Source organism: Balaenoptera borealis (assembly GCF_965194805.1).
Source record: "Balaenoptera borealis genome assembly, chromosome: 18".
NCBI lineage: Eukaryota > Metazoa > Chordata > Mammalia > Artiodactyla > Balaenopteridae > Balaenoptera > Balaenoptera borealis.
In genome coordinates, this window is record NC_138877.1 from 22598098 (window position 1) to 22625796 (window position 27699).

The window sequence follows — 27699 nt, forward strand, 5'->3', positions numbered from 1 at the left end:
AAGAATGTCTTTAGTACAGTATCTATCAACTAAATCCTTCAAATACTTCCAAATAACAGAGGGTTAATGGAATAGTTTCAGGAAGATTTTGAAAACTATTAAAATTTGGGGAGAATTATGCACCCAAATTCAACTAATATTTACTGATAACCTATTGAGGATGCTAGGAATTTTTTCGTTATCTTATTTAACTCCCCAAAACCCTTTTAACTCACAAAAAATCCATTTTATACTTAGACTTAGGGAGGCTGACTTTCCCAAGGTCATAGGACTAGGACCAGATAAAGCCAAGATTTCAACCTAGGGTGCTTTGATTCTAACTTCAGTACTCTTTTTCACTGTGGCTATCTTATAAAACTTGAAAAAAAGAAGTTTTTAACTGAACATAAAACTGGAGAGGAGTCAAGGGAATAATGTTTGACGGTACTGCATGGGTGATGGGAAGATTTCTGAATAATTTGAAAATGTTAAAGTTGAGGAACATAATTGAATTGTGATATGCCTGGGATAATAATGTTCCATTCACACAGAATAAGAGGTTTGAGCGATCCTTAGTCGACCATCTTTCAGAAGACGTCCATTTGTTTTCAGATCCCCTTCATCCCATTTTTAGCTTCCTTTCAGTAATCCGGTGACTCCTGGGGTGTCCAGTACAGCCCCACACCCCATCTACCAGGGAGGATCCCGTTTCCTGGCTCTTTTTCATTTTGACTTCTCCATCAATCTCAACTCACTGTCTTGTGCCCTGCTCTTTCACAAGGGTTGCTCTCTCTTATTGTGTGGAATGCTTTATTGTTGGATCTGGGGGAAACTGTTAATGTGTTGTAATTGCCTGTTTTTGATTTAGTAGAATGAAATTTTCTGTGCGGGTAGGACTGGATTTAACTTGTTCACAATTGGGACCTCTGTGCAAAACCCAGTGCTAGGGACACAGTAGAGCACAAATATAGTTGTGGAACGGAACAAGCTCTCCGGTTTCATACTGGCATATATCTTTGCCTTTAAACCAAAGACGTGACTAAACCAGGCTTTTTTTTTTTTTTTTTTTTTTTTAAACCGAGTAATTGGGTCTGAAGTCCGAATAAAATTTCGGCCGGTGGGAAGCTCTTTCCTTTTATATTTAACCCTCTAGCGCCTGGGTTATAATTTCGACTTCACCTTAAAGTGACAACATACCCTTTTTTCAAACAAAGGACCTAATTCTAAACCAAGTGCAAAACAGAAACATGAAGATTTTATAGCTGTCTTAGGAACCGCGAACTTCCAAATACGGGACCAAACTGAGAGATAGGAAACCTGTGCAAACTCCCTTGACACCTTCCTTCCTCTTCAAGTCCCTTCCCACACACTCTACGCCCCCCACGATTATTCCCAGGGGGCAGGCGGGACGACCTGGATCCCACAACTCGGACTCTGCTCTGCCCCACAAAGGCGTCAGAAAACTCGAGGTGGGGCAGCCCTGGGGGCAAACGCTGAGAAGTTCTCCGAGGCCCTCGGAGATCACAGAGGCTTATCGTAAGCCCAGTCCCCTGACCTCGTCCTCGTGGATAGCCTCGCGGTCTCCCAAGACCTCGAGGGGACCTTCCGTAAATGCAAAGTTCTTTACAACAGCTGTCACTTTTGCTCCCAGAAAGGGTGGGAGCTTGCGCTGGGCGAGGCCTGGGGCGGAAACTTGAAGAGACTTCATCTAAGACTCACCCAGGCCCAGCACCTTCTAGGGCCACCCTGAAGTGTCTGGAGGGGCAGGACCCCAGGCGCCGCTTCCACCACTCAGGGCCCGGGAGCCCCTTCCTCCTCCCTCCGTCGCGCGCTCCTCCCCCTCCATCCCCCCTCTCCAAGCTCTCAGGCATTTTCCCTCTGCCCCCTCCTCTCCCCTCCTCTCCCCGCCTCCTCTCCCCTCGGCCGCCCCGCGATCCCAGCGGAACGCGCGGCATTGTATCCCGGGGCCAAGTCCCCGGATGCTCGCCTGTCCTCCCCTCGGCCCGCGCAGTGGCCCTGCCCACCGCGCGGCTCTGCGTGCCACGTCACCGCTTGCGGCGCTTCCGGAGGCGCAGCGGGAGATGACGTAGGGGGACGTGCTCGCTATATGAGGTTGGGGAGCGGCAGAGTCGGCCTTTTCCGCCCGCTCCCCCCTCCCCCCGAGCGCCGCTCCGGCAGCACCGCGCTCGCTCTGAGCTCCGTGCTCCTAAGCCAGTGCCACCGTTGTCTCCCTCCAGTCGCCATCATGATCATCTACCGGGACCTCATCAGCCGTGAGTCGGGACTGCACTGCCCCTAACGCCGCTCACAGGGGACGGGGGTGTGGGTGGGTGCGGGGAGGCGGCCGCCGTCGCCGTGTCGTGGGCCTGGGGGACGCCGGCGCCTTCCTGGGAGCGAGGAGGGTCGGTGCTTGGGGCGCGCGTCGGGGTTTCGAGCGCCCAGGGAGGGGCGGGGGCCGCGTGCGGCCGGCCGGCGCGGGAAATGGCGCCCGCTCGGGCCTCGGGCGTACCGTGACCGGCGGGTATATGTCCCCGAACAGATGATGAGATGTTCTCCGACATCTACAAGATCCGGGAGGTCGCGGACGGGCTGTGTCTGGAGGTGGAGGGGAAGGTGAGTCGGCCGGGTCGCGGCGCGGGGCCGGGTAGGCTCGGGTTTCCGCCGCTCCCCCGCCCGGGGTTGTGCAATCCTCGCCGTTGCCTCCTGGCGGAGGAGACGCTCTTTCCGGGCTCGGGTTTTTCTAGAAAAGTGGAGGCGGAGCTGATCCTGGAAATAGGTTCGCCGCTTCGGCGCCCATCCTCCTCCCAGGCGGTCCCGGACAGGTTGTCTCCGGTTTGGGAGCCCCAAGTCCTTCAACGTTTGCCCTATCCCTACTTGCTCATGAACCCGACAGCCCACGCAAAACTTCCACTGGGTTGTAAATGACCCCCTTTTCGTTCCGGTCAACAAAGAATTGTTGAGCTGAGGTGTTTCGGGAAATGGATTTTAGAATTTTTTTCCCCCGTAATGTGTTCATGGTATTCGACAAGAACTAAATGTTTGGTGGAAGGATGACGGGTACACGAGGTGCCAGCATAAATTTTTTGGATGCGTTTATGGTAAAGTCGAGGATGTGTTAGCAACTAAACTTTTTCTTAATGCAGATGGTCAGTAGGACAGAGGGTAACATTGATGACTCGCTCATTGGTGGAAATGCCTCCGCTGAAGGCCCCGAGGGCGAAGGTACCGAAGGCACAGTAGTCACTGGTGTGGATATTGTCATGAACCATCACTTGCAGGAAACCAGTTTCACAAAAGAAGCCTACAAGAAGTACATCAAAGATTACATGAAGTCGTAAGTGATACCAGCACACCCCAGTCGAGGTCTGAAAATCCTATAGGATTTAGGGGTTGGCTTACTGAGATTTTTAGCGGCAGGCTTGCTTGTCAGAGGTCTTTTTATTAATGAGCTCAGAAGGGTGGTTGTTTTTCTATAAGTAAAATAATGTGAGCATACTGGAGCATGTGGTTTGGTTTTACCTTTTGAGAATAGTACTGTGGAGATAAGCTGACATGAAATTCCAAGTTAGAAACAGTCTTGTTGATTACAACATCCCTCCTGTGAACTAGTAATTTCTTGATTGCGTGCGCCACGTTATTTTGCTCAGTGACAGCTGGTTTCAGTTTGTAATTTTTACTTAATGAAAATATACTTTGCTCAGAACTGAATAACCAACCTATCAATAAAATGTTGTTTTAGAATCAAAGGGAAGCTTGAAGAACAGAGACCAGAAAGAGTAAAACCTTTTATGACAGGGGCTGCAGAACAAATCAAGCATATCCTTGCTAATTTCAAAAACTATCAGGTAAATAACTTAAATATTTGGACCGAAGGATTGTACAATTTTAACTGAGCAAAAAATGAGTTGCTTGATGAATCTCTGATGTAATTAAGCTGTGGTTATTTTCTCGGTCTTTTGAACAGTTTAAATACTTCATAGATTCAACTCCAGTAGTCTAGGCTGTAGGAAGTAGCTTTCTCTGCTCCCAAGCATGTTTCCAGATCTTGTCTTCTGGTTCCAGAATCTTATCTGTACTCAGATAACATTTCCCAGTTCTTTCTCTTGAATTGCTTGTTAACTCCCAAGTGGTCTTCCAGTTTTCTCTTTCCAATTTCAATGTGTCTTGTTGCCACTGAAGCTCTTTCTGATCTGAGCTTGTCCTGTTGAGAAACTTCAGTGACTTTCGTTTACCCCTAAGAAAAAAAACGAACACAACCTGGCTCTTTAATTTTCCGGTTTTCATACATTCTCTGGCCATAAGATAGCTTCTCATGTGATATCCTCTCGTTGCTAGCTTTATGTTCCCTGTGCTTGACTATGTAAAAAGCCTTGTTTGTAGGGTTTGGAAATGGATGTGTGGGGCTGAGTAAGTTTCCTGAAAGTCTAGTGTCCCTGGATTGCTCTGTACTTTTATTTGGTTTTTATTAGTACTTTGAGTGAACTGAAGTTTGATTCGTGAGCATTTTTTCTCCTAGGCATCAGAGCCGTTAGTTGCTGAAGTCCCTTGATTTAAATAGCGGTGTTCTGAATCATCCTTTGAGTTATTGTTTTGATACAACACATCCGTGCGTAATCTAATTCTGAGTATTTGTTTGCTTCCTAAGTTCTTTATTGGTGAAAACATGAATCCAGATGGCATGGTTGCTCTGCTGGACTACCGCGAGGATGGTGTGACCCCGTATATGATTTTCTTTAAGGATGGTCTAGAAATGGAAAAATGTGTAAGTATAAAGAAGTGGGTTGAATCATTAATGTAAAAATGGATATATCCTAGGCATAATCCTTGTTTTGCCACTAGGATAGTTAGAATGGATCCTACAATAGTCTTTTAAACTGAAGCTCTAGGTCTTATTTTTCTTTGGGGCCTAAAGAGGGTGTTTTACATGTAAAAGATTTTTATGGTACAGAAAGGCTTAGAGTCTTTATCTGCAGAAAACTTATAGGTGACATTACAAAGCATAGCTTAAATACTGAGCAGCTCTAGAGATCAGAGATAACACCCTATGTTGATCTTCCCCATAGAAATGGCTTGTCGAAATCAGACTGCCTTTCTCTTCCTATTTTGCTGCACATACACATGAGTATTAAAACCTTTTTGTAAAGAAACCGTTCACCCTTATTTACTGATAATTGGCAGCTGGTCGTGAAAGCCTTGATGTTACTAGCTTTTAGTAAATACAGTTTAGAGTTGGCTGCTGATCCGATATGCCAATTGCTTTACTAAAATTAAATGAATGTCTGCTATGCAAGGAATTACTAGAGGCGATACAGAAATGAAGGCATTCATTATCCTAGCTTTCAGGGGCTTCTACGTAAATTAGGAGTAAGATAAATTTAAGGCTACACTAAACAGGATTGGGGCAGCAATGAACAAAAATGTCTAAACGGATTCAAAGAATGAGGCTTTTGTTAGAACGAAGTGAGTGGAACTTTCTCAGAATGAGACATTTCTGCATCCACTGATAGACCTTGAACAGTCTGCGGTTGTTCTTTTGGTTTGCACTAGGATGCAAGAGAATAATCCCTGCGCTTTCTGTCTGTCTTTGTGGCAGCCCAGATTGAATAGGGGAATACATTTGCAGCCTGGAAGTGTTAAATATGTTCATATTGGAAAGGTGTTGATGGGGTCTTCCTTGTTTTCACAGTAACAGATTTGGCTGTTCGGATCTGTCACCTGCTCGTCATAACTGGCTGGCTGCTGCTGTTCATCCACACAACACCAGGACTTAGACAGATGGGACTGATGGCATCTTGAGCTCTTCGTTTTGATGTTGATTTGTTTGGAGCGGAGGCATTGATTTGAGGAAAAAAAAAAACATGTCATGTAGGTTGTCTAAAAATAAAATGCATTTAAACTCAATTGAGAGAATGCCTCTTAGTTTAATATGTAATATCTAAATCCATCCTGTGTAGCCTTCCTGGAGAAGCTAGAGCCTGGTTGTAGACCACTACTAGAAAGCATAAGAGCATCTTCAGATAACTTCTGCAATGAAAACCACTTCCGGGACTTGGAATATAAACAAGAATCAACAGTAATTGGTTGAAATAAAGGGAAAGACCATGCTCATAGCAGTGCCAGCATTTGAAGTGGATGTCTTACACATTTCATCACCTACAAATGGAAGTAGTGAACTCTGGAAGAAATTACCAAAAGAATAAAACGAGACTTAACACAGTTGGAAGCAAAGTATTGTCTCAGCTTATTTACAAAGCAAGTAGAGCCAAGTTCTAGAGAAATCTAGACATCTCCTGGAATACTTGTGTCAAACTTCTTGGAACAGGGTTGGCAAACTGGCTTGTCCTACCACCTGTTTTTGTGTGACTAAGGTGGTTACATTTTTAAGTGGTTCAAAATAGCTTACGGGATGTGAAAAAATACAAAATCTAAGTTTGTGTCTAGTTGTATTGGAACACTGCCATGCCCATCTGTTTATGTATTGACTGGCTCTGACACTGCAAGAGCAGAGATGAGTGACAGATCTAAGGGCCTGCAAGCCCTAAAGTAACCATTGTGGCCCTTTACAGGAAAGGTTTGCTGGCCTGTTTTAAAGATGAAATTACAGCTGGAGTGTGGGATAGTTGGTGGGCAGAGGAAAAGCAGGTGGTAGTCAAATTGTATCTGAAAAGGCTGTGGGTATCAGAAGAAGGATATGAAAATGCATCTATCTGACATGCCTGGAGCAGTTACTGTCTGCTAAGGTTTCCAGCACAGATGCAAGAAAAAAGTGTCCTTGCGCTTCCTGTCTGTCTGATTGTGGCAGTCCAGATTGAATGGGGGAATACAGGGAAAAAATCGCAATTCACAAATAACTCTGAACAGTGAAAGCCTCCATGATTCCAAAGAAGAATTCATAAGAGTTTACAAGAAAAGTACTGGAAAATTATTCCCCTACACCCTTGCCTTCTGATTTCACTTTTAAAAGCATAAGGGTTAAATCTAAAGGCAAGCCAGTGATTCTTTTATGTGAACCAAGGGTGCAGCCAGTGACTTCAAGAGACCGAAGTGTGGTTCAGAGCCTAAGACAAATGCTAATCAGGTTGGTAGTGCCCCCTGGTGACTGGTGAAAGTATACCCAAATACTGGAAACTGGAGTCATGCTGAGGGTGGTTTTGAGCACCAGTGATCTAGGAGGCCACTTGCCTGCCTCTGAAACATACTATCGGAAGAGAATTTTCAGGCAGTGGTCAGTGCTGTGAAGGTGAGGATAATCTGGTAGTGGGAGAAGTCTTGAGGTAATGTAAGCGGCAACCTGATTTAGTGAGCTCACATGGAAAAGACTGGAAGAACAGGAATAGCAATGCAGAGGCCTTACATAGGAAGCAAGTTGAGGTAGTTGCCTAAGAATGCTTATTTTCGATCTTTTTCTAGTTAACTCCAAGTTAGAGCCGGGTTAAGATATTTTGTGCAAGAATAACAGGTGGTGAGTACTTTGTGCATATCAGAAGGCATGTGTTTATCACTGCTGCCAAGCTTGAAACAGGTACGTTCCTAGTGGACTTGAAGCTCTGGGCTACATGTATGTAAAACAGTAGATGGAGAAAGGACTCTTACAGTATTGTCTAGGAAGGCTTTTGTAATGTGATAACTTGAATAGGAAGCTGAAAGCAAGGAAGGAGGTTATGTGGATATCTGGGGGCAGAGCATTACAGGCAAAAGAGCAAATGTAGTGTCTGAAGTAGTGTGGTTGACATGTTCAGGGGAAAAGGTGGCCAGTATGCTGGACCCAAGATGGCAAGAGGAAGAGCTGAGGTAAGTACACAGGAAAAGAGGAAACCAGATCAGGCAGGGAAGCCACCAGAGGGCTTTTGAACAGAAGGGTGACATGATGATGTGCCCTAAAAGGTCATTTTGGCTGTTGGGTAACAGTGTAAAAGCAAAGAGAACAATGATGTATAATATTTTTAGGTGAGAGATGATAGTGGCTTAGTCTAGGGTGATACTTGAGGTGGTTGGAAATTAGAGAACAGGACTTGCTGATGCGTTGAATGAGGTGAAAGAATGGATTTAAGGGTGATGCCAAGTGTTTTGTCCTGAGCGTCTGGAAGAAAGGAGTCAACACTGAGACGGGGAAGACTGAGGATAGGAAATCAAGAGTTCACTTTTGAATTTTAAAAAATTTTTCTTACAAGGTTCTTTTTTATCATAAGGCTGGCATATGTATTCACATTTATGGTCTTTTCTTTCTATAAAGTTCCTTTTTCTCTATTCTGTTTACCTTGTCTGGTAGTCATAATCCTATCTATTTTCAGGCCATTCTGTCCTCTGTCCAGTGTTTTTTGGATTTTGATGCTCTCTTTTTAGGCAGTGCAGCTTCTTCAGTATTTTCCTCTTGTTCCAAATATACATTTTTCTTCTTTGGTAATTCAGAACTTATTAAGAAATAATTATCCTCCACCAATTTAATATCACATTCATCATGTTCAAGATTTGTTGCAATCTCCTCCTCTGCTGCTGACTCTTCAATAGTTCTTCTTTGGTAATTCAGAACTTATTAAGAAATAATTATCCTCCACCAATTTAATATCACATTCATCATGTTCAAGATTTGTTGCAATCTCCTCCTCTGCTGCTGACTCTTCAGTAGGAGAGATAGATCCATCATCATCCAAGTATCTGTATCTACGACTATCAAAGTCTTCTTTTTCTAAATCTTCACCAACATTCATTTGTTTCAAGGATTCCTTGAGATGGTATTCATACTTCAGTTTTTCAAGGTAGTTAAAAAATCCTCTTGCCACTGCTTGCTCAAAGGTTAAAATTTTTCTCCAAGGTAATGGTTTTCTTCCATTTCCTGATTCTAAAAATGGGAAACCAGGTCCTTTGTCTTTAAATTGTTTCTTATTTATTTGTGAGCTTCTAGTGTTTCTCCTTCCTTTTGGTCTTCCCCTTGATCTTCCCGTTGGCTTGTATTTCCTCTTTTTACGTTTCTTTTTTTTGAATCTTTCAAAAATAGCTTTTAAAGTCAATGGTCTTGGCTCTATAGATGAGTCACTAGACGAATCTCTTGCTTGAGTACTTTCAGGTTTGTGAACAAATTTTCTAATAGGGTTTCTTTGCCTCCTTTTAGGTGGGATAGGAACACACTGAGTTTTAAATAAGCTGCTACCAGAGGAAGAGTTATCACTTTGATTCTCAATTTCCACAGCTGAATCAGATACCGTTGCATAGTTGAGAGAATCCATTCCTGGTATGTGTTCTCCAAGCCCCTCTCAAATTTGTTGTCAATTGTCCTTTGATTTAAACAGATTTCTGACCATATAAAATTCAGTAAATGTGATGTCGTTTCCCCGTCGAGAGGGCAGACAGCTTGCACCAACCAGCGCCGGCTCGGCATGGGCCTCAGCTGCGTACCAGATACCCGCCACCCCTCCCTAGGAAGTCCGCATTCAGCAACCTCCGGACCCCCCACAACACTCCAACAAACTAAGAACCACCCAAGAGTTCACTTTTGGATAGGCTAAATTGAGATGCTGACTCTTGACTGAAGTGAACTAAGTAAGCAGTCAGGAGGAGAATTAGAGAATTTAAGAGATACAGGTTTCCCCAGCATCTGAAAGAACCTTCCTGTGAAACCTTTCTTAAGCTGAAATGGTATAAAGCAAAGAAGCAGTTACCTTAGGACACATCTTGCTAATGGATACACAAAAGAAGCTGAGATAAGCACAGATGCTCACAGACACAGCTCAGAGCTATGGTAGCTTGATAACAGATGCTGAGTGTAGTTCTGGGGAAGCTGCTTGGGGTGCACGCTGCCTCTGAGGCCTCACTGCAAAAGAAATGCTGAATGCCGTTTTCAATTTTCACCCTTTTTTTGCAAAAGGGAAAATTCTCTTCGGATTTCTTTTGATTAGCGGGATCAAGTACTAGTGTAGCTAGGTCTTTTGTGAAAGCGAAGTGGTGTAAAGTGAATATCTGCTGGGAAGATAATGCATGACATCTGAAGCTAGAACAGTGAGGTCAGCTAGGCAGGATGGACTCAGCCCTCCAACATAGATTGGTCAGCGTGATGAACCCACAGAGTGATTTAAGAGGGAACTGCCCCTGAGGTAGGAAAACCAAGGGAGAGGCCTGGAGGTCAAGTGGACAGCATTTTAGGAAGGAGCAAGCAAGTCCACAGGGTTACCTGCTGTAAACGGGTCAAGTAAGATGAGCACTGAGAATGGTAGACTTGACAGGTGTTTGGTTTGAGTTGCAGGGAAGAAAGCCTGATTAAGATCGGCTCAAGAGAACAGCAAACTCATAGGCAGCATATTGCCCATGAAATGTCATGATGCAAGAAGTACGTGTTTTTATTACATGTGCATCTGCTTAAGCAATAGTTGTGTAAATGACTCATTTGAACCATTAGACATTTTTCTTAAAATCTAATCAGATCACTAGTAAATAGTGCATGGACAGTAAATTCCATCTGAACTGCAGGGTTTATCCAGTAACTCTACAAACTATACTGGTAAAGTTGCAAGAAGAGCAGCAGAAACCTCAACCAAGTTGAAAAAGTCCTGACAACAAAGCCTCCTTGTAAAGTTCTGAGCATCTGTGTGTGCATGTGCTTGGGGCTGTGACCTGGGCTAGCAGCCAGGATACTCTCAGTAAAATGGAATTTAAGCCAGGGGACTTGAACTAATAGAGACCACATCTTAGTGACTGGTGACTTGCACTTAGCAGGTCATACTATACAACTCTTAATTCTATGGTAAAAGTCTGGCTAACGACCCCCTCATGGGCCACAAACATTCCTGCAAAAGCTCATTTTGCAGCAATTGGTGAGTGTTTCCAGAGACTTTGTCCATAAGAACTGAGGGCCCAACTTGCTGGTTTTTGGGTAGATTATGGTCCTCTGGGGCTGTGGACCATACTTAAAAATCACTTCATTGAAAAAGTTTTCTTTTGATACTGCATAAAAATGTGAGCTACTTCTTTGGATATTTGGTTCTTTTGTTAACATTTAATACTGCGTTATTCCAAAGGAAAAGTCCTTGACTGAAATACTTTAACATACACAAGTAAAGGATGCTCTACACCTTTCATTGAATTAATTAAGTTTTTTTCTTTTGGCTGTGAATTTAAAAATCTTAAAGGAGGGACTTACCCTGGCAGTCCAGTGGTTAAGACTCCGCGCTCCCACTGCAGTGGGCGCGGGTTCGATCCCTGGTCTAGGAACTCAGATCCCACAGGACGCGCAGCACTCCTGTGTGTCTCCTTTACACTCAGTACTCCACTTCTGGTCACCAAATGTGTGTATGTTTTTCCCCTCACCAAGCAGTTCTGCAACACCACCTGGGTGTCCTACCATTCAGCTCAGTTCTGACACTATCTACCTGGAGAGATACTTTGCACCACTCAGCAAGTGGGATCTTAGTTCCCCCACCAGGAATCGAGCCCGCGCCCCCTGCATTGGAAGCACGGAGTCTGGACCACCAGGGAAGTCCCTCTAAAGTCGGCTGTTACGACAGCCATCTCAAATAGGATAGGTTCTTTAAACTTAGAGTTTGCAGATAAAGTTAAAAATGATAATAATGCTGGTAGTTTATATTTATCCCACTGAAGTCCTCCAAGTCCATCCCTTAGTTCAGCGGTGGTACGTTGGACTGCATGCTTGTTGGCTGTCCAAAGCAGATTTCCACTACTGTGCGGGCATGTTTTCAACTACCAGCACGTTCCAGTTTGTTTGAGAGCTTGTCCATTGCGGATTTGTGCTACTATACGTGGTTTCGTACATGTAAGATTCCTCCTTACGCTGAGCCCTGAGAGCCTCAAGTGGATGTGGTTTTTGCAGGAGTCCACACAATTCAGTGAGAAAATTGCCAACTATGAGCCTGGGTGGGGATTCTTTCCAAAGTAATTGCTTGCTCAATGATTCCCTCAATGACTGACCTCCTCTCTCCCACTCCAGGATACACTTGACATCTGCTTTCGTTTATAAATGCACGGTGCTCTTTTCTGAGTTTTGAGGTAGAGTGGGGAGCAGGAGACTGGGGGACGGGGGGAAGACCATATGCAGTGCTTTTGCATGTGTGAGTCACCATTTAGGAGAAATGAGAATTCAAACACTAGGTGACTCACTTGAGGGGTTCTCTGGGAGAGGACACAGATCACAATTGCCAGTCAAAAGATAACAGTATTGGGCTTCCCTGGTGGCGCAGTGGTTGAGAATCTGCCTGCCAATGCAGGGGACACGGGTTCAAGCCCTGGTCTGGGAAGATCCCACATGCCGCAGAGCAACTAGGCCCGTGAGCCACAATTACTGAGCCTGCGCTCCGCAACAAGAGAGGTCGTGATAGTGAGAGGCCCGCGCACTGCGATGAAGAGTGGCCCCCACTTGCTGCAACTAGAGAAAGCCCTCGCACAGAAACGAAGACCCAGCACAGCCATAAATAAATAAATAAAAATAAATTAATAATTAAAAAAGAAAAGATAACAGTATTTTCCTTGAAAAACTAAAAATAGGGCTACTATATGATCCAGCAATCCCCCAGAGAAAACCATAATTCAAAAAGATACATGCACCCCAATGTTCACTGCAGCACAATACGATAGCCAAGACATGGAAGCAGCCTAAATGTCCATCAACGGATGAATGGATAAAGAAGATGTGGTAAATATATACAATGAAGGACTTCCCTGGTGGCGCAGTGGTAAAGAATCCGCCTGCCAATGCAGGGGACATGGGTTCAATCCCTGGTCCAGGAAGATCCCACATGCCACGGAACAACTAAGCCCGTGTGCCACAACTACTGAGCCTGCACTCTAGAGCCCGCGAGCCACAACTACTGAAGCCTGCACACCTAGAGCCTGTGCTCTGCAACAAGAGAAGCCACCACAATGAGAAGCCCGCACACCACAACGAAGAGTAGCCCACGCTCGCTGCAAATAGAGAAAGCCTGTGTGCAGCAATCAAGACCCAATGCAGCCAAACATAAATAAATAAAATAAATTTATATATATACAATGGAATATTACTTAGCCATAAAAAAGAACACAATAATGCCATTTGCAGTGACGTGGATGGACCTAGAGATTGTCATACTGAGTAAAATAAGTCAGAGAAAGACAAATATATGATATCGCTTATATATGGAATCTAAAAAAAATGGTACAAATGAACTTATTTACAAAACAGAAATAGAGTCACAGATATAGAAAGCAAACTTATGGTTACCAAGGGGGAAAGTCAGGGGGAGGGATAAATTGGGAGATTGGGATTGACAGATATACACCATACAAAATAGATAACTAGTAAGGACCTCCTGTATAGCACAGGGAACTCTACTTAATACTCTGTAATGACCTATATGGGAAGAGAATCTAAAAAAGAGTGGATATATGTATATGGAAAACTGATTCACTTTGCTGTACAGGAGAAACAAACACAACATTGTAAATCAACTATACTCCAGTAAAAATTAATTTTAAAAAATGATAAAGATTACAGTATTTTAAATAGCCTCATAGGGCTACTAGACATCATTCAGTCCTGAGTTTCTAACATTTAGTATGACACTAGAAATCCAGTCGTGTACTTGGCCATTTTCTTCATGTGTAGAGGCAGCAGGAAACCCTAGTTCATTATCAAACGCAGCTTGCTGTGGCCTCGTCTACAGTGCAGGGTTATCAAACTATTCCACCAAATTCATAACCTTCCATTCCCTGAGCAGCTGGTAGAAATTTGGCAAATCACAGAGAGTTGGTATTTGGTGGACATCTATTCAAAACAGAGCTATACATGTAATTTCCTTCTCCTTGAGTACATTAATTTGGAAGTCTCCCTCAAGGACCGCCAATTTATAGTTTGAGTCAAATACCCAAACTGATATTCAACCCGGGGGGAAAAACTGGCAAGTGAAAGGGGGACAATTATTGCACATTAAGTTAAAAAGAAAACATACAGGATTTCCCTGGTGGTGTAGGGGTTAAGAATCCACCTGCCAATGCAGGGCACATGGGTTCAAGCCCTGGTCCGGGAAGATCCCACATGCCGCGGAGCAACTAAGCCCATGCGCCACAGCTGCTGAGCCTGCGCTCTAGAGCCCGTGAGCCACAGCTGCTGAGCCCATGTGCCACAACTACTGAAGCCCGCGTGCCGAGAGCCCGTGCTCCACAACAAGAGAAGCCACCGCAATGAGAAGCCAGCGCACCGCAACGAAGAGTAGCCCCCGCTCGCCGAAACTAGAGAAAGCCCGCGCGCAGCAATGAAGACCCAACGCAGACAAAGATAAATAAATAAATTAATTAATTTTAAAAAAAAAAGAAAGAAAACATACGCCTCTTTTGACTACCTCACGGAGGTGAGATAATGTTTATCAGCAGATGGCAAGTATAAAACTGGAAGCCAAGTCAACTCAACTCTTGGTGTGATGCATTATAATGTCTTTCTCCATCACCGGGCAAGCACCCCATCCTGCCTAAGCCTCCTCCATTGTGTTAACTCCACATGGATGGATTCTGTCAAGTGGAACACGGGCTGGGTGGCAGTACCCTTGATGGCTGCCGTAATATCAGCGGGACGGTAAATACCAACTGCTGGCATCTATTAAAAGCAGAAGTGACTAAGCTTTGGAAAATTGGTTAAGTAATGTGCCACCTGTTCTCTGCTCCACAGACAAGGGGGGAGGAGGACCGGGTGTGAATGTGGGAGCAGCAGAGATTTTAGCGTCCCAAGAGCCACGTGGAGGCTTGTTTTTCGGAGGGAGTTACTAAACCCTGTGGTTTATGGGGGTGAGAGTTGTGCAAAACCCCTTCCAGCTACTGCTAGGCTTCCCCTGTCAATATCCTGTGGTAATTTTGCTGAATATTCTCTTCTATCCCCTCAGGCTGCCTGAAGCTCTTTCCTACTCCCCCTACCGGATCTGCCTGTATTCATACCTGGGCGGAAGGGAGAGGTGAGTACACTGTCAGAGGCTGGTAATCAGTGGCAGGTGGAGCAGGGTAAGCTGGTCAGGAGAAAGGGAGGCGGCTTGTTGGCCCCAGTGAATTTTGTTCTCTTGTGCAGATAATGGGCAGCTGACCAACATATAATCAGATTTGCTCCTGTGGACTAAAGGTGCAAATGTGAGCTTTGACTAGGTGGATCTCGACACGTGCCTCTTCTCCAAGGGAGAAATGTGAGAATAGCTGCAGACTCTTACAAGGAACAGGAGGATTTTAGAGGTTGAGCACACTCTACCGGCCTTCACATCCCAGACACAGATTTTTGGTTTTTTCTAAATCATGGCTAAGGCCCGTGAGCACACAACCCAGGAATGACCCATTTGATGGAATGACCAATAGGGAATTTCAATAGGGTTATTCACCAAGAGGGTGTATCCAAATTGCCAGCTGGCCACTGTGCATTTACTCTTTCTACTTTGTATCTGGGTGTAGAACTTGGGAAGGTGCAAACGGAAAGCTGTTTTTTAAGGAACACATTTACCATTTCCTTCAACATAAACTTTTAAGGAAATTCTGTACAAAACCCTTCAGAGCTGGGCCACTTGCTTACCTGTTCAAGCTTACCTGCCTCTCCTTCCCATCCGCCCTCAGCTGCCAGGGGGAACGCAGGTGGCGTGACTCTGACCCTTTGCACGAAAGTCTCATTCTTTTCTACAAGACTGCACTGCGTTTCATCTCGGAAGAGTTTACTGATTTCTGCAACCATTCCATCCACCCTCTTCCGCTTTACTGAAGTCATTGAATTCCTTGTCTTTGCATCACTGTTATTCCTGAAAGCAAGGAGGGGGGTTTTGTCAGTCTTCCTTCTTTGCCGATGGCATTCCGTATGGATTTGCTGATGGAGTAAATAGTGAGCTTTCACGAGACCCTGAAGTACTTTGAACCACACTTCCCTGTGTCGCTCCTGTTTTCAAATGCAGTCTCTAATTCTGGAAAAGTGGGTAACCAGACAAGAATGTTTGGTCTGAAAGAGAGCAGTATCTTCTACCTGAAGTGCTTTCCACACAAGTCACTGGTCCCGGCAGTTTGCTAGTTAAGTCAAAGGCTGAGGTACCTAATCGCAAAGAATGCAAAATGCTTCTCTTCTGCCTTAATGGTGAAATAATTATTTTTCAGAGCACCTCATGTCTGTAAATGCTTAGCTTTCTCTAGGGTCTAAAGTTAACTTTAATGCTCTTTGCATTTGCTACTGCATGATGGGCTTTTTCTCATCCTATTCTAGATTCCAAAGTTATGTCCGATGTGCGATTCCATAGTGGGAGATGTGGCATTTTGCTGAGTCTTGGAAAAATGTAACACCCTCGTCTCATCCCTGGTCGCGCTTCAGAATTACCTGGTATGATTTTTAAAAATACAGATGGAATTCTTTGCACACCACGTTACAGACAGAGGAGTTTTTATATGTTAAGTTAGAAACTGTAAAGAATCTGAGATTTTACCCTATTTTCAAGCTAACAAGTTAGCCTACCATAGTTCCATATACCTTTTATAAGAAGACATAAGACCTCTAGGTCAGAGATAAACTCACAGCAAAAACAGCAGCCAGAGCAGCATCTTGCATTGGGTCCCACCTCCACCCCCGACAGGGTGACATACTGAGGGCCAGATGCTTCCTGCACTTGCAGTGGGGAGCACTACAGCAGAGGAACCCTGAAATTAGGAAACTTTGAGCTTACAAGGCTGCTAACACATCTGTCCATCCTTCCCTCTGGATAAGCACATTATTCATGTACCTGGAATGCAGGCAAATCTCTGGGGAAAAAGGGAAGGTATCTCTAGTTTATTGCTCTGAGGTGTCTCTGAGGAGTTACATCTCTAAATCTCTTCAAAGGGATACCTTATCTCTAGCTTCCAAGGATGTGTGTTATTTAAATATATCCTTTGCAAATTTGAAGATAATTCAAATAAATGGAAAGATATCTCATGCTCTTGGATTGGAAGAATTAATATTGCTGAAATGGCCACACTACCCAAGGCAATCTACAGATTTAATGCAATCCCTATCAAACTACCCATGACATTTTCACAGAACTAGAACATATAATCCTAAAATTTATATGGAATCATAAAAGACCCAGAATTGCCAAAGCAATCCTGTGGGAAAAGAATAAAGCTGGAGGTATAACCCTCCCAGACTTAAGACAATACTACAAAGCTACAGTAATAAAAACAGCATGGTATTGGCACAAAAACACATGGATCAATGGAACAGAATAAAATATCCAGACATAAACTCACACACTTATGGTCAATTAATCTTTGATAAAGGAGGCAAGAATATACAATGGAGAAAAGAGTCTCTTCAGCAAGTAGTGTTGGGAAAGCTGGACAGCTGCATGCAAATCAATGAAGTTAGAACACTCTCACACACCACGCACACAAATAAACTAAAAATGGCTTAAAGATTTAAATATAAGACATGACACCATAAAACTCCTAGAAGAGAACATAGGCAAAACATTCTCTGGCATAAAATCGTAACAATGTTTTCTTAGGTCAGTCTCCTAAGGCAATAGAAATAAAAGCAAAAGTAAACAAGTGGGACCTAATCAAATTTAAAAGGTTTTACACAGCAAAGAAAACCATAAACAAAACACAAAGACAACCTACGGACTGGGAGAAAATATTTGCAAACTATGCGACAGACAAGGGATTAATTTCCTAAATATACAAACAGCTCATATAACTCAATAGTAAAAAAAAACCAAACAACCCAATCAAAAAATGGGCATAAGACTGAAATAGACATTTCTCCAAAGAAGACATAAAGGTGGCCAATAGGCACATGAAAAAATGCTCAACATCACTGATTATTAGAGAAATGCAAATCAAAACTATGGTGATGTATCACGTGATGCCGGTCAGAATGGCCATCATTAAAAAGTCTACAGGGACTTCCCTGGTGGCGCAGTGGTTAAGAATCTGCCTGCCAATGCAGGGGACACGGGTTTGAGCCCTGGTCCAGGAAGATCCCACATGCCGCGGAGCAACTAAGCCCGTGTGCCACAACTACTGAGCCTGCGTGCCGCAACTACTGAAGCCCGCGTGCCTAGAGCCTGTGCTCCGCAACAGGAGAAGCCACCTCAATGAGAAGCCCATGCACCACGACGAAGATTTGCCCCCGCTCGCCGCAGCTAGAGAAAGCCCATGTGCAGCAATGAAGACCCAACGCAGCCAAAAAATAATAATAAATAAATAAATAAGAAAACTAATTTCTACCTTTTAAAAAAAAGTCTACAAATAATAAATGCTGGAGAGGGTGTTGAGAAAAGAGAACCCTGCTGGAAAGAAAAGAGAATAGAGAATACTGCTGGTGGGAATGTAAAAAATTGGTGCAGCCACTATGGAGAACAGTATGGAGGTTCCTTAAAATTCTAAAAATAGAGTTACCATATGGTCCAGCAATCCCACTCCTGGGCATATATCTGGAGAAAACTCTAATTTCAAAAGATACATGCACTCAATGTTCATAGCAGCACTATTTACAATAGCCAAGACATGGAAACAACCTAAATGTCCATCCACAGATGAATGGATAAAGAAGATGTGGTGTACACACACACACACACACACACACACACACACACACAATGGAATACTACTCAGCCATAAAAAAGAATGAAATAATGCCATTTGCAGTAACATGGATGGACCTAGAGATTATCATACTGAATGAATTCAGACAGAGAAAGACAAATATTGTATGATATCATTTATATGAGGATTCTAAAAACTAATATAAGTGAACTTATATACAAAACAGAAACAGCCTCAGAGACATAGAAAACAAACTTATGGTTACCAAAGGGGAAAGGGGAGGAGGAGGGATAAACTAGAAGTTTGGGATTAGCAGATACAAACTACTATATATAAAACAGATAAACAACAAGGTCTTACTGTATAGCACAGGGAACTATATTCTGTAATTGTAATAAACCATAATGGAAAAGAATATGAAAAAGAAGAAAAAAATATATACATGAATCACTTTGCTGTACACCTGAAACTAACACAACATTGTAAATCAACTATATTTCAATTAAAAAAAAAACCCACCAAATACGCCCTTTTCTCAGAAGACCCAGACCATACAGGAATATGAGAAATTCATGGAGAACTGTTTTCCAACATTGCAAACCAATAAGAAAAAGAACAGCAATCCTATAGAAAAATGGGCAAGGGGTATAATCAGAGAGTTCACAGAAAAGAGACTCCAGCTCACTCAGAATACAAGAAATACAAGTTAAAATTGCACTCTGTTATTATTTCTGATCTATCGAATTGCAAAGATAAAACATTTTGCTACCCTTCTGTTGTGGAGACTGCAGGGAAACAAGCACCCCCAGACACCACGTCACAAATGCATGTACCCACTGACCACATCCTTCCACTTCTAGGAATTTAATCTACTTATATAATCACTGCAAATGAACTAATGTGTATAGAAAGCTGTTCTCTGAAGTATCATTTGTGATAGCAATGGAGGGCTGTTTGAATAAATTATGGTATTGTCTCAGTCTATTTGGGTTGCTATAACAAAGTACCATAAACTGGGTGGCTTGAACAACACAGTTGTTTCTTATAGTTCTGGAGGCTGGAGCATATTTGGGTTCTGGTGAGGGCCCACTTCCTGGTTTGTAGACGGCCAGCTTCTCACTGTGTCCTCACATGGTGGAAGGGGTGAGAGAGCTCTCTAGGGTCTCTTCTTATAGGGGCACTAATCCCATTCATGAAGGCTCCACCCTTATGACCTAATCACTTCCCAATGGCCCACTTCTAATACCATCACATTGGAGGTTAGGATTTCAACATATGAATTTTGGGGACACACAAACATTCAATCCATAGCAGGTGTTATGTAGATTGAAATATTCTGTATATTGAAATATTATGCAGCCATAAGAACAAAGAACTCTTTGTGTACTGCTATGAAATAATCACCAAAAATATTTTTATGTGAAAAAGCAAAGTGCAGAATAGTGTGTTCAGGAAAAAAGAAAGCTTATTTGCTAGTATGGGCATAGCAGGTCTCTAAAGGATACACAAAGATAGAAAATCTCTGGAAGGAAACTGGAAACACTCCAGAAAGGAGGCTCTTCACTGCGTACATTTTGTAATTTTTGAATAATGTGAATGTGTTACCTACTCATTAAATGAATTCATTTTTTTACAATGCCGAGCCCCATACCAAACCTACTGAATCAGAATGTCTACATTTTAAAAGTCCCTCTGGAGATTCTGCCACCAGTTAGGGGTTAAGGAATCACTCTTGTAGCAGGAACTATGGGCAGGAAATGACTTCATTAGATAACCAAATGGGAAACAACCAACACAGCTGGCTCACAGTTCCCACCCTCTTGCTGGAACAAAATATAAAGCACCAGAGTGGAAAGAAGTCTCAAAAGTCAACAAATGCTCCTGCCCAACGCTCAGGGCCCTCAACCTACAGCCCTCTTGACCAAGGTGCCCTGAGAGCTTTGCATTTCTGCAGGGGGCTTTGCCTCATTTTCCACATGCTATGTTAATGCGATAATATTTTAATGAAGCCTAAACTTACATTTGGAGCAGGCTGCGGTTAACAATATCACACAGGTGACTCATTTTGAGCTTTCTACCAGCTGAAACTCCTAAGTCTTTCTTCATGACTGCCACTGCAAGCCAGGTATGCCCCACACAGACACGGGTGCAGCTGGGTTTTGGCTGCACATGCAGGAACTGACATTGTGATACTATTTTCTCACTTTGCACACCAGATGTTTCAGCATCTGATTTGTGCTGTACACGGTTTCCTTCCTAATTCTTTTTTCTTTTTTTGAAATTCCATTTTAGCTCTGCTAAAATAAATGAAAGATGATACCGTTTTGCATCCATTTGGCAAACATAAGAAAAAAGTCATTACTTCAAATTCTGGAAGAAAGCATGTAGGATGAGTGTGGTGGTGACGTTTTGAAATCTGGGTTCTAATTAAAGCCCCACCACTTACTAACTGTGAGAACTGCAACATCTTAACTTCTCTAGGCCTTAGTATCTTCATCTAGAAAACGGAGACTAATACCTTGTTGGCTGGTTCAGCAAATGGAGGCTGTCATAGGAGTCTTATTACCATAAGAAATTCTTAAATTCTGGTCTCTACTGTGAATCAGGTGCAAAATACAGGATGCCCGTTCACATTCTCTTTTATGTAGCCCTGAGAAAATGTTTCAAGAATTGTTTTGTTTTCTTTTAATCAGTCATCAATTTTATACACATCAGTGTATACACGTCAATCCCAATCGCCCAATTCAGCACACCACCATCCCCACCCCACCGCGGTTTTCCCCCCTTGGTGTCCATACATTTGTTCTCTACAGCTGTGTCTCAACTTCTGCCCTGCAAACCGGTTCATCTGTTTTAGCTCATATGCATACTGCCTGGTCACGTCCTCAATCCCTATTTTCACTCAAAATCTCCTTGCCATCACACATTTAGTGGTTTGGGAGATGGCTGGCAACACAGGTCTGTGGAGTAAACCCTGGATGGGGAGCCATGAGTCCTGGCTCTGGTGCTGGCCCAGACCCTCAAGGCCACAGAGCCATCATCCAAAATGAGATGATTAGGTCCTTTCCATCTTCTATACATTTATACTTCCTGAGCCTTTAGAGCCTTTGCTTCTTTATTATAACTTGTCTGAGCCACTCCGAGATTCTCGCTCAGGGTTAACAAGTAGTTAGATGTCACTATAAAACGGGTGAGCCTGGGACTTCCCTGGTGGTCCAGTGGTTAAGACTTTGCGGTTCCAACGCAGGGGGCCGGGGTTCGATCCCTGGTCAGGGAACTAAGATCACACATGCTGTGCAGTGCAGCCAAAAAAAAAAAAAAAATGCAAACTTGATCTCAGTCTTGAAGGCTAGAGCCTTTGCTCTTGGCCTGGTTCTAGAAGAAGTGCTGGAAAGGTGCATGAAAGGCCCATACGTGCTGTTGCACCTGGGGCTGGAGACGCCAGATCACAGCCCTTCCTGCAGAGGCCCGGACTGGGAGGAGGATGGAAAATATGTGTCCAAGGACTGATGGAATAAAATTCATATTCTGTGGCAAGAGGAGAAATATTTAAACATAAAAATTCTTCTCTGCCCTTTGGCCTCTTCTCTTCCCCCTACTGTGCATTCTGTATCTGCATTATGCATTGACCAAACCTCTCCCATCGGCAGAAATACCTGCTCAACCATAAGGAAAAACGTTCTTCTAGCATCGAAGACTTCTTAAAGATAAAATTCCTTCTTGATCTTATGGGGGGGGGTCATGACCCACCAAAATGGCGATTAGATCTAGATTGTGCAAACTGTCAATAATACGTCATTTGATGCACAGCCCTCTCTCTCAAAAAGCTTATATAAACTGCATCTTGACTTCTGATGGGCGGAACAGTTCTCAGAGTTTTCTGAGAATCTCTTTCTGGGTTATAATCCTCTAATTTGGCTCGAAGAAAATTTTCCAATTCTTTCTTAGATCGACTGATTAATTTTTGTCGACACGGAGAATGAACACCCAGTTGGAAAACGCTAAAGACATCTAAGGCAACAAATACTGTTGTCCTCTCCCTTCTGAGAATCTGAGATCTAAGGAGACCCAGGCTTAGAGTGCTGCGGAAAGAGGGATTTATGATAGGAAAAAGGAGGAATTTCCTAACTTCCACCAGGCTATCAGGCACTGACATGACTTGCTAACAAGGTTTTATGAGATGATTAATGTGGCAAAGCTGGATATCATTCTGGAAAGTTTTTCACGTGTCCCTTCATAGAGGCAAGGGGCTGCGTGAGAGCACGTGGTGACAGGTGGGGCCTTTCAGCCTGTGGTTGAGGGCTTCTCCAGCCCTCATGATGGGTTACAGAGTATTGTTTCCTTCCTCTTCAGGCTTGGGTCCTCGAAACAGATGTTCTCACTTCACTCTGTCCTGATATTCTTGGAACCTGCCTCCCTCCCCCCGAAGTTCTAACTGAAGCCAAAAATTGGACCAACCTCACTTATTTCCTGTCTATCACAGGCAGATCTTTTTTATAGTCCTTCTTAGAGAGAAAAGATGACTCCAGACTTCAATATGGCTGGGTTGAAAATGTTTCAGAGTTGGTACATGTGGTAAATTGAATGAATGATGGCCCCAGTGGCCCATCAGGACCCCTGCCCTTGGCAATGTGACTCAGTAGCTCCTGCCATCAAGAGATGAAGTCTAGGGTCTTCCCTGGTGGTCCAGTGGTAAAGAACCCACCTGTCAATGCAGGGGATTCGGGTTCGATCCCTGGTCAAGGAACGAAGATCCCACCTATCTTGGGGCAACTAAGCCCTTGTGTCACAACTACAGAGCCCACAGGCTCTGGAGCCCACGCCACAACTAGAGAGAAGCCCACGTGCTGCCATGAACAGCGCACGCACCACAACAACAAAAAGATCAGATCCCGCGTGCCGCAATGAAGATCCCGCATGCCACAATGAAGACCCGACACAGCCAAAAATAAAAATAAATAAATAAATAAATATTTTTAAAAAACTTCTTTGTTAAAAGAAAGAGAGAGATGAAGTCTATTGCCTGCCCCTCCACCTGCAGCCTTGTGACTTGCTTTGACCATGAGAATGTGGCAGAAGCATCAGTGTGACAGTCCTAAGTTTACGCTTCCAGAGACCTTGAGCATTTCTGCTCTCTGGGAACACTGCCTCCACCAGAATGGTCCTGGGCTAGCTGCTGGAAGATGAGAGACCAAGTAGAGTAGAGGTGAGTCATTCCGGCTGAGATCATCCTAGAACAGCCAGTTGACCTGCCCGCTGATGCAGATGCACGAGAAAACCTGGCCAGAATGAAACAAGACCAGAACTGACCAGCTAAGCTCAGCCTAAATTGCTGATCCACAAAAGCTTAAGCTAAGCAAATGGTGGTTGTTTTAAGCCACTAAGTTTTGGGTTAGTTTATTATGCAGCCTTGTTTTGGTAATACTTAACCATTTAAGGAGAAGACAAAGGAATGGTTCCGATAATTAGAACTATGATTCCCACATTTATACCGCCAGCCACATCTTCTCCCTTGAATTTCAGACCCCTATATCCAACCACCTACCCAACAATAATACCCCCACATTTATTCCTCCTATGGCCACAGCCTTCCCTATCTGAACAAATGAATAACAACTCCATCTTTCCAGTGGTTCAGGCTGATACCCCGGCCTCATCTTTGACTTTTCTTTCTTTCACATTCTATGTCCAGTTTATTAGCAAATCCCATGGGCTCTACCTTCAAAATACATCCACAATCTGTCTACTTTTCACTACTTCCATGGTTACCACCTTGATCTGGGCCCTCACCATCTCTTGACTGAATTATTATAGCAGCATGCTGACTGACTTCCCCGCTTCCAAATTGGCCAATCTACAGTCTAATCTTAACATTTGTCAGAGTGATCTTTCTAGAACAAGTCAGATGATGCCTCTTCCTTGCTCAGAATCCTCCAGCGGCTCCACATCTCTCTCAGAGTAAAAAGCCAAAGTCTTTACAATGTCCTGGGAAGTCCTTCAGGAGCTGGACCCTCACTATCTTGATGACCTCATCTCCTTCTCTATCTTGATTACTACACTCTTCCCACACCAAATATCCCAAATGCAATTTGGGACATACTTATACTAAAAAATTGTTCCTCTTTTACCTGAAATTCAAATTTAACTGGGTATCCTGTACTTTACCTGGCAACCTTAACCAGGCATGCTTCCCCCTGAGTCTTTGCGCTGGCTGTTTCCTCTGCTCAAATGCTTTCCCAGACAGCCACAGGGCTCATCTCTGACCACCTTTAAGTCTCTGCTCAAAGGTAATTTTGTCAAAATCAGAAAGGCCTTCCCTGACGACCACACTTAAACCTACACCCACACCCTGGTATGTCCAGCCCCCTTCTTTGCTTTATTTTTCTCCATAGAACTCATCACCATCTATCTTACTTGCTAATTTATCACCAAGAGAGCTTGGCTGGACTCTATTTTAGTTTGCTCCCTGCTGCATCCTGAGTGTTCAGAACAGTGTCTGGCATTTAGCAGGTAGGTGCACCATGCATGTTTGTCGTAGGATTAAAAGAATGACAGGATATACTACACAAACTGTGCTGAATGTGGCCTGGACAAGCTTCTTTTTAAAGAAGTCAAAGTATTTCATAGCATAGCTTAAATTGTTGATTAATGATTATAGCAAAAAAAATCAGTCCCTTGCTCCACCTCATTCCTCCCTACTCACTACTTTCTGCTCATACTGTTTCTTCTTTTTTTTATTCATTATTTCTAAATAACTTGCTTCAACTATTATTTCTTTCTCTTTCTTTGGCTGCACCACATGTCTTGAAGGATCTTAGTTCCCCGACCAGGGATTGAACCCACACCCTCGGCAGTGAAAGTGCCGAGTCCCAACCACTGGACCACCAGGGAATTCCCTCAACTATTATTTCTTGATTTTTCAGTATCAGAGTTTAGGTATGATTTTTTGACTTTCTCCTTGGAAGATGAGGATTTAGCTTTCTTGCTGTCCCTCACTCCCATCTCTCCTCTCCTCCGAGCCCTGTCACTTCTCCCTCTCCATCCTCCCATACAATTATCTCACAATTTAGTTAAATTAACAATCATGACAGGACTATGTATTTTTCCAAATGGAGCCATCTAATATGTTTTTTAATTTTTAAATTTTTGTTGGAGTTAATAACTCTCATATTCCCTGCTGTTTTGTTTTCTAGCTACTCATCACTAATCCATCCCCTAAGCTCTCTGCAAGAAATGTAAATTTCCTCTCAGAACTTGAAGTGCTCCAGGAAGCTACTAGGCCCACTTTTTATTTTCTTGGAGGGCTCCCTCGTGCAGCCCGTTTTCTTCCTGCTCCAGTCCATACTGGTATCCATGCCTGTTGCCTGTGGTCGCATGGAGACTTCTCTCCTCAGCCTGGATTCCCTTCGCTACTCACCTAAATTCCGTCTTGGTGAAGCAGCTCTCCCAATGGCTTATTGGGAGGTTAAATTTTTTTGACACTTTGCTTGTATAAAATATCCTTATTCTCCTATCACACTTGATTGATAATTTGGCTAAGTATGGACTTGCAGATTAGGAAGAATAATCAGTCAGATTTTTGACATTGTCCAAAAATCCACTGTTGGGAATTCCCTGGTGGTCCAGTGTTAGGACTCCGTGTTTCACTGCTGAGGGCCTGGGTTCGATCCCTGGTCAGGGATCTAAGATCCCACAAGCTGCACAGCGTGGCCAAAATAAAAAAATAAAGTCAAAAATCCATTGTCTTCTAGCTTCCAGTGTTGCTACTGAGAAGTTTGCTATTCTAATCGTCAGTTCTTTGCACGACTTGCTTATGTTTGTCTCTGGAAGTTCTTAGGATTTTCTCTTTGTTACTGGTGTTCTTAACTTCCTTGGTATATGTCATTGTAAATGACTGACAGTCATTTCCACTTAGATATATGTTTTTAATTTCTTAGGGATTTTCTTGAAAAAGATAGTATTTTCTTTCCACTTTCTCAGTTCTTACTTTCTGGAATTTTTTTTTTTAATTAATTTATTTATTTTTGGCTGCGTTGGGTCTTCGTCACTGTGCGGGGGCTTTCTCTAGTTGCGGCGAGCGGGGGCTACTCTTCCTTGCGCGCAGGCTTCTCAGTGCGGTGGCTTCTCTTGTTGCGGAGCACGGGCTCTAGGTGTGCGAGCTTCAGTAGTTGTGGCATGCGGGCTCAGCAGTTGTGGCTCATGGGCTCTAGAGCGCAGACTCAGTAGTTCTGGTGCACGGGCCTAGTTGCTCCGCGGCATGTGGGATCTTCCCGGACCAGGGCTCGAACCCGTGTCCCCTGCATTGGCAGGCGGATTCTCAACCACTGCGCCACCAGGGAAGCCCTGGATTTTTTATTATTCAAATGTTGGGTCTCCTGGGCGTGCTTCTTGGGAGTGAAATTCAGTGTAATCTGGATGTCACACAGCTAACAGTGCCTCCAAGGAAGCCAGTTCACATACAAGGCATCAGGAGGCTACGGCATGATAGCAGCACAGGCCAATACCTCACCGCTTCTAGTTCAGGACTCGAATGTGAAGAGACCACCTCGTTAGCATGTGGCTCAGTGTTGAGAGTCTGCAGGTAACACTGGGGTGGTGGGTGGGAAAAAAAGCACACAGAAGCTTATGAGAACAACAGTTAGGGGACATTAGAATGTCTTCCTCAGATTTGTACCATGTTTATGGATTGAAACACATTTTTACATAATTTATTTCACATAACATGGGTCAAAATCTCGAAATCTTGGCTGCCCTCGAAGAGTGGTGAACCTGGACCCAGGCAAACTAGGAGACCTGAGTCACAGTTTTCAGTCCTCAAGAAGATAATCTTGTTCCCTATGCTAAAAGGACTTTTTTTTTTTGGCTGCGTCGGGTCTTAGTTGCGGCTCACAGGATCTTCTCTGCGGCATGCGGGATCTTTCGTTGCAGCGTGTGGGCTTCTCTCTAGTTGTGGCGCGTGGGCTCTAGAGCTTGTGGGCTCAGTAGTTGTGGCAATGGGATTAGTCTCCCCGCAGCATGTGGGATCTCAGCTCCCCAACCAGGGATCAAACCCACGTCCCGTGCATTGGAGGGCAGATTCTTAAACATCACAAGTTTCTTAACACCAGGGAAGTCCCCAAGGGCTGTTTGTTTTTTACTGATCGTCTTTTTGCCTTGGGAATGTGTCTGTACCCCTGTTTCTCAGTGTGCTCTGTGCAGTCACACAAACTGTGT

General features: G+C 43.7%; 2 protein-coding genes and 2 long non-coding RNA genes across 5 annotated transcripts in view; 2 read left to right on the plus strand and 2 right to left on the minus strand.

The window, feature by feature from the left end:
* Positions 1–2579, minus strand: part of LOC309615719 — a 29110-nt gene extending 26531 nt beyond the window's left edge. Inside the window, exon 1 of the long non-coding RNA XR_014237015.1 lies at positions 2489–2579. This is a non-coding gene — a long non-coding RNA (uncharacterized lncRNA). The remainder of the gene's footprint in view (positions 1–2488) is intronic.
* On the plus strand, positions 2050–5880 carry TPT1 (tumor protein, translationally-controlled 1). 2 transcript variants are annotated; one of them, XM_082365712.1, is made up of 6 exons: positions 2050–2252; positions 2519–2592; positions 3123–3313; positions 3719–3824; positions 4625–4741; positions 5666–5880. In XM_082365712.1, exons 1-6 carry the CDS (start codon positions 2087–2089, stop codon positions 5666–5668), a joined length of 657 nt encoding a protein of 218 aa, XP_082221838.1. In that variant the 5' UTR covers positions 2050–2086; the 3' UTR covers positions 5669–5880. The 2 variants fall into 2 exon arrangements, with proteins under 2 accessions (XP_082221838.1, XP_082221839.1); XM_082365713.1 differs by having other exon boundaries at positions 2091–2252; positions 4625–4745.
* LOC309615698 (TATA box-binding protein-associated factor RNA polymerase I subunit D-like) lies at positions 5668–11031 on the minus strand. The gene is made up of 2 exons (XM_082365756.1): positions 8549–11031; positions 5668–8469 (listed from the first exon to the last, which is right to left on the minus strand). Exons 1-2 carry the CDS (start codon positions 9201–9203, stop codon positions 8267–8269), a joined length of 858 nt encoding a protein of 285 aa, XP_082221882.1. The 5' UTR covers positions 9204–11031; the 3' UTR covers positions 5668–8266.
* Positions 11032–11160: 129 nt separating this feature from the next.
* On the plus strand, positions 11161–27082 carry LOC309615712. Its single transcript, XR_014237006.1, has 4 exons — positions 11161–14527; positions 14832–14900; positions 16172–16285; positions 20779–27082. It is a non-coding gene; the product is annotated as an uncharacterized lncRNA (long non-coding RNA).
* The last annotated feature ends 617 nt before the right edge of the window (positions 27083–27699 follow it).